Source organism: Salvelinus fontinalis, chromosome 27 (genome assembly GCF_029448725.1).
Source record: "Salvelinus fontinalis isolate EN_2023a chromosome 27, ASM2944872v1, whole genome shotgun sequence".
NCBI lineage: Eukaryota > Metazoa > Chordata > Actinopteri > Salmoniformes > Salmonidae > Salvelinus > Salvelinus fontinalis.
This window is the reverse complement of record NC_074691.1, coordinates 38,188,363-38,200,472: the sequence shown is the minus strand read 5'-3', so window position 1 is coordinate 38,200,472 and position 12,110 is coordinate 38,188,363. Positions and strand designations below refer to the sequence as shown.

Sequence of the window (12,110 nt, the reverse complement as noted above, 5' to 3'; positions counted from 1 at the left end):
ACTAGTGGATGATGTTTTGTGTTACAGAGCAGTGTTTCTGATTGGTTCTGACTAGTGGATGATGTTTCGTGTTACAGAGCGGTGTTTCTGATTGGTTCTGACTAGTGGATGATGTTTTGTGTTACAGAGCGGTGTTTCTGATTGGTTCTGACTAGTGGATGATGTTTCGTGTTACAGAGCGGTGTTTCTGATTGGTTCTGACTAGTGGATGATGTTTTGTGTTACAGAGCAGTGTTTCTGATTGGTTCTGACTAGTGGATGATGTTTCGTGTTACAGAGCGGTGTTTCTGATTGGTTCTGACTAGTGGATGATGTTTTGTGTTACAGAGCGGTGTTTCTGATTGGTTCTGACTAGTGGATGATGTTTTGTGTTACAGAGCGGTGTTTCTGATTGGTTCTGACTAGTGGATGATGTTTTGTGTTACAGAGCGGTGTTTCTGATTGGTTCTGACTAGTGGATGATGTTTTGTGTTACAGAGCGGTGTTTCTGATTGGTTCTGACTAGTGGATGATGTTTTGTGTTACAGAGCGATGTTTCTGATTGGTTCTGACGAATGGATGATGTTTTGTGTTACAGAGCGGTGTTTCTGATTGGTTCTGACTAGTGGATGATGTTTTGTGTTACAGAGCGGTGTTTCTGATTGGTTCTGACTAGTGGATGATGTTTTGTGTTACAGAGCGGTGTTTCTGATTGGTTCTGACTAGTGGATGATGTTTTGTGTTACAGAGCGGTGTTTCTGATTGGTTCTGACTAGTGGATGATGTTTTGTGTTACAGAGCGGTGTTTCTGATTGGTTCTGACTAGTGGATGATGTTTTGTGTTACAGAGCGGTGTTTCTGATTGGTTCTGACTAGTGGATGATGTTTTGTGTTACAGAGCGATGTTTCCTTGTTGTTACCACTCTCTTCCTATTCGTCGTCCATCATTACCCATGAGCCACAGCCTTTTTACCGTAACACAACCACACTGATACCTCCCTCTGACATGTTGAGGCGTTGAGTTAGCTGTGACCTTAGAGGCACAGGTCAGCTGTAATACGATGCTCTGCTCTGGCTCAGTCAGCTCCCAATGCTACCTCGTTAAGCCAGCCAGGGAAAGGTAATAAGGACAAGATGCTGTAGAAACATTGGTTCCAGACTGTGGGGAACAATAAAGCTGAGGAGACAAACAGCTACCACTACTCCTTGTCTCTTTGAACAGTCAGACCAGACCTCAGGCCTTTGTTAGATGAAACAATACTGTTCAAGAGGTCTGCTCTATAAGTATAAACCACCTGGGTCTGAGTCTCACTGAAGCTTTCCATGTGTGGCCCTGTGAGTGTTGGTCGTGGATGAGGTGACTTCCCTTTTACATTTTAAAGGTCTTTGAGGACTTGGAAAAGCACTAGGCCTATATAAACCCATTCCTTTATTGTCCGCATGTGGCCTGATCCATTGTGGTAGAGCTGAGAACAGACTAATGGTTTAAACAGAGGAACACACCGTCTGTATAGGGGGGGAAAGGTATTAAGTCGCTACCTTGCAGTCTCAGTTCAACCAAGATGTGTGGAACAACGAATAAGCTGGATCTAATGAGTAAATTTCTACACTAGATATTCAGGCACAGTATTTTCTACACTAGATATTCAGGCACAGTATGTTCTACACTAGATATTCAGGCTCAGTATATTCTACACTAGATATTCAGGCTCAGTATTTTCTACACTAGATATTCAGGCTCAGTATTTTCTACACTAGATATTCAGGCTCAATATATTCTACACTAGATATTCAGGCACAGTATTTTCTACACTAGATATTCAGGCTCAGTATTTTCTACACTAGATATTCAGGCTCAGTATTTTCTACACTCGATATTCAGGCTCATTATTTTCTACACTAGATATTCAGGCTCAGTATTTTCTACACTAGATTTTCAAGCTCCCCAGGAGGATAAGGAAAGCTCAATAAAAACCTATTAAAGACAACAACAAAAAACGTTTTAATTGAACATTTTTAAATATAACCTTTATTTAACTATGCAAGTCAGTTATGAACAAATTATCATTTGCAATGACAACCTACCGGGGAAGAGTGGGTTAACTGCCTTGTTCAGGGGCAGAATGACAGATTCTTACCTTGTCAGCTCTGGGATTCAATCCATAAACCTTCTGGTTACTTGCCCAAACGCTCTAACCACTAGGCTACCTGTTATTCACTTCCTGTTATTGAAGATCCGTGCTGTAACCAGAGAGATTGTACAGTACGGCCTGTCAGAAGTAGAGGCCAACCACACCTGGGTCAAATGCGTTCAGATAACCTGAGCTGAACTGTACATAGGAACCTGCTGCAATAGTCAGTCTGTTTCAAATATTTTACATTTGTACTTGACCAAGGTCTGTCTGAGTACAAACACACAACCACACCGACGAACCCCCAGGACAGTAAAGACACACGGACACAGAACAATACACACACACATACACAGATGATACCCCAGAACAGTACAGACACACGAACACACGACGATGAACCCCCACGACAGTACAGACACACGAACACACGACGACGAACCCCCAGGACAGTACAGGCACACGAACACACGACGACGAAACCCCAGGACAGTACAGACACACGGACAAGCGGCGACGAACCCCCAGGACAGTACAGACACACGAACACACGACGACGAACCCCCAGGACAGTACAGACACACGGACACACGACGACGAAACCCCAGGACAGTACAGACACACGGACAAGCGACGACGAACCCCCAGGACAGTACAGACACACGGACACGCGACGACGAACCCCCAGGACAGTACAGACACACGGACACGCGACGACGAACCCCCAGGACAGTACAGACACACGGACACACGACGACGAACCCCCAGGACAGTACAGACACACGGACACGCGACAACAAACCCCCAGGACAGTACAGACACACGGACACGCGACAACAAACCCCCAGGACAGTACAGAGTGGCGTCGAGGCAGTTTATTGGCAGAGAGCAGAACGCTTTTCACGCCTCGTCAGCCCCCGTTCCAGCTGCTTGGCTGCATTTCCACTTTCTCAAATAGTGTGTGTGTGTGTGTGTGTGTGTGTGTGTGTGTGTGTGTGTGTGTGTGTGTGTGTGTGTGTGTGTGTGTGTGTGTGTGTGTGTGTGTGTGTGTGTGTGTGTGTGTGTGTGTGTGTGTGTGTGTTGCGGTGAGACTGGGCTAATATTTATGAAAAAATTGTGGAAAAATAAACGGCCTGCTTTGACCTGTCGTCATGTCCTCACAGTCAATACACACACACACACACACACACACACACACACACACACACACACACACTGGTTTCAAGGGCAACCATAGAGCATGATTGTGTTACAATACACATATGTTATATTGTCATTGTGTTATGGTCTGATTGTTTCATTGGATTGGTGTCAACAAGATAACATCAGTGCATTGTAGGGCAAATCTTTCCAACTGGCATTAGTCTTAGTGTTTCTCTGTTAATCCATTTAGAAGCGGAAATGTGTCTTCTGCATTATAAGAAATGCACCAGAAGTGAACTGTAGTATAATGGTAGAGCAGGAACAGTAACTATAGTATAATGGTAGAACAGTAACTATAGTATAATGGTAGAGCAGGAACAGTAACTATAGTATAATGGTAGAGCAGTAAACTATAGTATAATGGTAGAGCAGGAACAGTAACTATAGTATAATGGTAGAACAGTAACTATAGTATAATGGTAGAACAGTAACCATAGTATAATGGTAGAGCAGTAATCTATAGTATAATGGTAGAGCAGAAATCTATAGTATAATGGTAGAGCAGTAATCTATAGTATAATGGTAGAACAGTAACTATAGTATAATGGTAGAGCAGGAACAGTAATCTATAGTATAATGGTAGAACAGTAACTATAGCATAAAGGTAGAGCAGGAACAGTAAACTATAGTATAATGGTAGAACAGTAAACTATAGTATAATGGTAGAACAGTAAACTATAGTATAATGGTAGAACAGTAAACTATAGTATAATGGTAGAGCAGTAAACTATAGTATAATGGTAGAACAGTAAACTATAGTATAATGGTAGAGCAGTAATCTATAGTATAATGGTAGAGCAGTAATCTATAGTATAATGGTAGAGCAGTAATCTATAGTATAATGGTAGAGCAGTAATCTATAGTATAATGGTAGAGAAGTAATCTATAGTATAATGGTAGAGCAGTAAACCATAGTATAATGGTAGAGCAGTAAACTATAGTATAATGGTAGAGCAGTAATCTATAGTATAATGGTAGAGCAGTAATCTATAGTATAATGGTAGAGCAGGAACAGTAAACTATAGTATAATGGTAGAGCAGTAAACTATAGTATAATGGTAGAGCAGGAACAGTAACTATAGTATAATGGTAGAGCAGTAATCTATAGTATAATGGTAGAACAGGAACAGTAAACTATAGTAAAATGGTAGAGCAGCAACAGTAAACTATAGTATAATGGTAGAGCAGCAACAGTAAACTATAGTATAATGGTAGAGCAGTAAACTATAGTATAATGGTAGAGCAGTAATCTATAGTATAATGGTAGAGCAGTAATCTATAGTATAATGGTAGAGCAGTAATCTATAGTATAATGGTAGAGCAGTAAACCATAGTATAATGGTAGAGCAGTAAACCATAGTATAATGGTAGAACAGTAAACTATAGTATAATGGTAGAGCAGTAAACTATAGTATATTGGTAGAACAGTAACCATAGTATAATGGTAGAACAGTAACTATAGTATAATGGTAGAACAGTAAACCATAGTATAATGGTAGAACAGTAACTATAGTATAATGGTAGAGCAGTAAACTATAGTATAATGGTAGAGCAGGAACAGTAAACCATAGTATAATGGTAGAGCAGTAAACTATAGTATAATGGTAGAGCAGTAAACTATAGTATAATGGTAGAGCAGGAACAGTAACTATAGTATAATGGTAGAGCAGTAATCTATAGTATAATGGTAGAGCAGGAACAGTAACTATAGTATAATGGTAGAGCAGTAATCTATAGTATAATGGTAGAGCAGGAACAGTAACTATAGTATAATGGTAGAGCAGTAATCTATAGTATAATGGTAGAGCAGTAAACTATAGTATAATGGTAGAGCAGGAACAGTAACTATAGTATAATGGTAGAGCAGTAATCTATAGTATAATGGTAGAGCAGGAACAGTAACTATAGTATAATGGTAGAGCAGTAATCTATAGTATAATGGTAGAGCAGGAACAGTAACTATAGTATAATGGTAGAGCAGTAATCTATAGTATAATGGTAGAGCAGGAACAGTAAACCATAGTATAATGGTAGAGCAGTAAACCATAGTATAATGGTAGAGCAGTAAACTATAGTATAATGGTAGAGCAGTAAACTATAGTATAATGGTAGAGCAGGAACAGTAAACTATAGTATAATGGTAGAACAGTAAACCATAGTATAATGGTAGAACAGTAAACTATAGTATAATGGTAGAGCAGTAATCTATAGTATAATGGTAGAGCAGGAACAGTAAACTATAGTATAATGGTAGAACAGTAAACTATAGTATAATGGTAGAGCAGTAATCTATAGTATAATGGTAGAACAGTAAACTATAGTATAATGGTAGAGCAGTAATCTATAGTATAATGGTAGAACAGTAAACTATAGTATAATGGTAGAGCAGGAACAGTAAACTATAGTATAATGGTAAAACAGTAAACTATAGTATAATGGTAGAGCAGGAACAGTAAACTATAGTATAATGGTAGAGCAGGAACAGTAATCTATAGTATAATGGTATAACAGTAACTATAGTATAATGGTAGAACAGTAAACTATAGTATAATGGTAGAGCAGTAAACCATAGTATAATGGTAGAGCAGTAAACTATAGTATAATGGTAGAGCAGGAACAGTAAACTATAGTTTAATGGTAGAGCAGGAACAGTAAACCATAGTATAATGGTAGAGCAGTAAACCATAGTATAATGGTAGAACAGTAAACTATAGTATAATGGTAGAGCAGTAAACTATAGTATAATGGTAGAGCAGTAAACCATAGTATAATGGTAGAACAGTAAACCATAGTATAATGGTAGAGCAGTAAACTATAGTATAATGGTAGAACAGGAACAGTAAACTATAGTATAATGGTAGAACAGGAACAGTAAACCATAGTATAATGGTAGAACAGTAACTATAGTATAATGGTAGAACAGTAAACTATAGTATAATGGTAGAGCAGTAAACTATAGTATAATGCTAGAACAGTAACTATAGTATAATGGTAGAACAGTAAACTATAGTATAATGGTAGAGCAGTAAACTATAGTATAATGGTAGAACAGTAACTATAGTATAATGGTAGAACAGTAAACTATAGTATAATGGTAGAACAGTAAACTATAGTATAATGGTAGAGCAGGAACAGTAAACCATAGTATAATGGTAGAGCAGTAAACTATAGTATAATGGTAGAGCAGTAAACCATAGTATAATGGTAGAGCAGTAAACTATAGTATAATGGTAGAGCAGTAAACTATAGTATAATGGTAGAACAGTAAACCATAGTATAATGGTAGAGCAGTAAACCATAGTATAATGGTAGAGCAGTAAACCATAGTATAATGGTAGAGCAGTAAACTATAGTATAATGGTAGAGCAGTAAACCATAGTATAATGGTAGAGCAGTAAACCGTAGTATAATGGTAGAGCAGTAAACCATAGTATAATGGTAGAGCAGTAAACTATAGTATAATGGTAGAGCAGTAAACTATAGTATAATGGTAGAGCAGTAAACTATAGTATAATGGTAGAACAGTAACTATAGTATAATGGTAGAGCAGTAAACCATAGTATAATGGTAGAACAGTAAACTATAGTATAATGGTAGAGCAGTAAACTATAGTATAATGGTAGAACAGTAAACTATAGTATAATGGTAGAACAGTAACTATAGTATAATGGTAGAGCAGGAACAGTAAACCATAGTATAATGGTAGAGCAGTAAACCATAGTATAATGGTAGAACAGTAAACTATAGTATAATGGTAGAGCAGTAACTATAGTATAATGGTAGAACAGTAAACTATAGTATAATGGTAGAGCAGGAACAGTAAACTATAGTATAATGGTAGAGCAGGAACAGTAAACTATAGTATAATGGTAGAGCAGTAATCTATAGTATAATGGTAGAGCAGTAAACCATAGTATAATGGTAGAGCAGTAAACCATAGTATAATGGTAGAGCAGTAAACTATAGTATAATGGTAGAGCAGGAACAGTAAACCATAGTATAATGGTAGAGCAGTAAACTATAGTATAATGGTAGAACAGTATTGTCACGGATCACTCCAGAACTGTGTCATTGCGCACACCTGGTCCCCATTCACACTTTGTATTTGTGTAAATATGCCCGTTGTTTCCCCATTGGGCTGTCGATTATTGTTCCAATGTGCGTTGGTCGTGTGAGGACTGTACCTGTGTTGTTTTGGCTTTAGAGCCGTGTGTATTACGCAGATAATTACGGGTCTCATCCCGTGTGGGATCATTGTGCGCTTATGTAATTTATTCGAGGTACTCCTCGCTCTTTTGTTTTGGTTTCAACCCTTCGTTTTTTTATACGTGTTTGTTTGGTCTTCATCCGCGTGCCTTTACGCTGTAAACTGTAAACTATAGTATAATGGTAGAACAGTAACTATAGTATAATGGTAGAGCAGGAACAGTAAACCATAGTATAATGGTAGAGCAGTAAACCATAGTATAATGGTAGAACAGTAAACTATAGTATAATGGTAGAGCAGTAACTATAGTATAATGGTAGAACAGTAAACTATAGTATAATGGTAGAGCAGGAACAGTAAACTATAGTATAATGGTAGAGCAGGAACAGTAAACTATAGTATAATGGTAGAGCAGTAATCTATAGTATAATGGTAGAGCAGTAAACCATAGTATAATGGTAGAGCAGTAAACCATAGTATAATGGTAGAGCAGTAAACTATAGTATAATGGTAGAGCAGTAAACTATAGTATAATGGTAAAACAGTAAACCATAGTATAATGGTAGAACAGTAACTATAGTATAATGGTAGAACAGTATTGTCACGGATCACTCCAGAACTGTGTCATTGCGCACACCTGGTCCCCATTCACACTTTGTATTTGTGTAAATATGCCCGTTGTTTCCCCATTGGGCTGTCGATTATTGTTCCAATGTGCGTTGGTCGTGTGAGGACTGTACCTGTGTTGTTTTGGCTTTAGAGCCGTGTGTATTACGCAGATAATTACGGGTCTCATCCCGTGTGGGATCATTGTGCGCTTATGTAATTTATTCGAGGTACTCCTCGCTCTTTTGTTTTGGTTTCAACCCTTCGTTTTTTTATACGTGTTTGTTTGGTCTTCATCCGCGTGCCTTTACGCTGTAAACTGTAAACTATAGTATAATGGTAGAGCAGTAAACTATAGTATAATGGTAGAACAGTAACTATAGTATAATGGTAGAACAGTAACTATAGTATAATGGTAGAACAGTAACTATAGTATAATGGTAGAACAGTAAACTATAGTATAATGGTAGAGCAGGAACAGTAAACTATAGTATAATGGTAGAGCAGGAACAGTAACTATAGTATAATGGTAGAGCAGGAACAGTAACTATAGTATAATGGTAGAGCAGGAACAGTAACTATAGTATAATGGTAGAACAGTAATCTATAGTATAATGGTAGAGCAGGAACAGTAAACTATAGTATAATGGTAGAGCAGTAATCTATAGTATAATGGTAGAACAGTAAACTATAGTATAATGGTAGAGCAGGAACAGTAAACTATAGTATAATGGTAGAACAGTAAACTATAGTATAATGGTAGAGCAGGAACAGTAACTATAGTATAATGGTAGAGCAGGAACAGTAACTATAGTATAATGGTAGAGCAGGAACAGTAACTATAGTATAATGGTAGAACAGTAATCTATAGTATAATGGTAGAGCAGGAACAGTAACTATAGTATAATGGTAGAACAGTAACTATAGTATAATGGTAGAACAGTAACTATAGTATAATGGTAGAACAGTAAACTATAGTATAATGGTAGAACAGTAACTATAGTATAATGGTAGAAAATAAACTATAGTATAATGGTAGAACAGTAACTATAGTATAATGGTAGAACAGTAAACTATAGTATAATGGTAGAGCAGGAACAGTAAACTATAGTATAATGGTAGAACAGTAAACTATAGTATAATGGTAGAGCAGGAACAGTAACTATAGTATAATGGTAGAACAGTAACTATAGTATAATGGTAGAACAGTAAACTATAGTATAATGGTAGAACAGTAACTATAGTATAATGGTAGAACAGTAAACTATAGTATAATGGTAGAACAGTAACTATAGTATAATGGTAGAACAGTAACTATAGTATAATGGTAGAACAGTAAACTATAGTATAATGGTAGAACAGTAACTATAGTATAATGGTAGAACAGTAACTATAGTATAATGGTAGAACAGTAAACTATAGTATAATGGTAGAACAGTAAACTATAGTATAATGGTAGAGCAGGAACAGTAACTATAGTATAATGGTAGAACAGTAACTATAGTATAATGGTAGAACAGTAAACTATAGTATAATGGTAGAGCAGGAACAGTAAACTATAGTATAATGGTAGAACAGTAAACTATAGTATAATGGTAGAACAGTAAACTATAGTATAATGGTAGAGCAGGAACAGTAAACTATAGTATAATGGTAGAGCAGGAACAGTAAACTATAGTATAATGGTAGAGCAGCAACAGGACACTATAATGGTAGAGCAGCAACAGGACACTATAATGGTAGAGCAGCAACAGGACACTATAATGGTAGAGCAGCAACAGGACACTATAATGGTAGAGCAGCAACAGGACACTATAATGGTAGAGCAGCAACAGGACACTATAATGGTAGAGCAGCAACAGGACACTATAATGGTAGAGCAGCAACAGTAAACTATAATGGTAGAGCAGCAACAGTAAACTATAATGGTAGAGCAGCAACAATACCACTATAATGGTAGAGCAGCAACAGGACACTATAATGGTAGAGCAGCAACAGGACACTATAATGGTAGAGCAGCAACAATACCACTATAATGGTAGAGCAGCAACAGTAAACTATAATGGTAGAGCAGCAACAGTAAACTATAATGGTAGAGCAGCAACAATACCACTATAATGGTAGAGCAGCAACAGTAAACTAATGGTAGAGCAGCAACAGTAAAATATAATGGTAGAGCAGCAACAGTAAAATATAATGGTAGAGCAGCAACAGTAAAATATAATGGTAGAGCAGCAACAGTAAACTATAATGGTAGAGCAGCAACAGTAAACTATAATGGTAGAGCAGCAACAGTAAAATATAATGGTAGAGCAGCAACAGTAAAATATAATGGTAGAGCAGCAACAGTACCACTATAATGGTAGAGCAGCAACAGTACCACTATAATGGTAGAGCAGCAACAGTAAACTATAATGGTAGAGCAGCAACAGTAAACTAATGGTAGAGCAGCAACAGTAAAATATAATGGTAGAGCAGCAACAGTAAACTATAATGGTAGAGCAGCAACAGTACCACTATAATGGTAGAGCAGCAACAGTACCACTATAATGGTAGAGCAGCAACAGTACCACTATAATGGTAGAGCAGCAACAGTACCACTATAATGGTAGAGCAGCAACAGTAAACTAATGGTAGAGCAGCAACAGTACCACTATAATGGTAGAGCAGCAACAGTACCACTATAATGGTAGAGCAGCAACAGTAAAATATAATGGTAGAGCAGCAACAGGACACTATAATGGTAGAGCAGCAACAGTAAAATATAATGGTAGAGCAGCAACAGTAAAATATAATGGTAGAGCAGCAACAGTAAAATATAATGGTAGAGCAGCAACAGTAAAATATAATGGTAGAGCAGCAACAGTAAAATATAATGGCAGAGCAGCAACAGTAAACTATAATGGTAGAGCAGCAACTGGACCAATATAATGGTAGAGCAGCAACAGTAAACTATAATGGTAGAGCAGCAACAGTAAAATATAATGGTAGAGCAGCAACAGTAAAATATATTGGTAGAGCAGCAACAGTAAACTATAATGGTAGAGCAGCAACAGTAAAATATAATGGTAGAGCAGCAACAGTAAAATATAATGGTAGAGCAGCAACAGGACCATTATAATGGTAGAGCAGCAACAGTAAACGATAATGGTAGAGCAGCAACAGGACACTATAATGGTAGAGCAGTAACAGTAAAATATAATGGTAGAGGGTATTAGCTTAGTCATCTGTTTTCTTCAGCCAAGTGAAAACACTACATTGTCGAGTAAGAACTCATAAATACTTGTTTGACATTTTAGCTGACTGACCACACAATTACATTTAAATTAAGTGATTTTGTCCGACAACCAACGCTGGCCCCCTTTCAACCAGGCCCCTGGCCCCCCTTTTCAACCAGGCCCCTGGCCCCCTTTTCAACCAGGCCCCTGGCCCCCTTTCAACCAGGCCCCTGCCCCCCTTTTCAACCAGGCCCCTGGCCCCCCTTTTCAACCAGGCCCCTGGCCCCCCTTTCAACCAGGCCCCTGGCCCCCCTTTCAACCAGGCCCCTGGCCCCCCTTTCAACCAGGCCCCTGGCCCCCCTTTCAACCAGGCCCCTGGCCCCCTTTCAACCAGGCCCCTGGCCCCCTTTCAACCAGGCCCCTGGCCCCCTTTCAACCAGGCCCCTGGCCCCCTTTCAACCAGGCCCCTGGCCCCCCTTTCAACCAGGCCCCTGGCCCCCCTTTCAACCAGGCCCCTGGCCTCCTTTTCAACCAGGCCCCTGGCCCCCCTTTCAAAACATACTGATCTGTGCTGTACTCTACTCATACAGGACAAGAGACATTTCTTTTCTATTTCTCAAACCGTGACCTCAAAACTATTTGCCTCCAGAAATAATAGATGTGAGCTGAAAAGCTTTTTGAATAGATGGTTCTATTGTTCTGAAGTGTTGCTGTACTGACTGACCTAGTAGCTTGTTGCACCGCGTGTTGCATTGTCACGCAATA

The 12,110-nt window shown here is 38.4% G+C and overlaps 1 protein-coding gene across 1 annotated transcript; it reads left to right on the top strand.

The window, feature by feature from the left end:
- The first annotated feature begins 2,507 nt into the window (after window positions 1-2,507).
- Window positions 2,508-11,910, top strand: LOC129825682 (uncharacterized). Its single transcript, XM_055885869.1, has 2 exons — window positions 2,508-2,963; window positions 11,500-11,910. The coding sequence occupies exons 1-2, from the start codon at window positions 2,508-2,510 to the stop codon at window positions 11,908-11,910; spliced, it is 867 nt and encodes a 288-aa protein (XP_055741844.1).
- The last annotated feature ends 200 nt before the right edge of the window (window positions 11,911-12,110 follow it).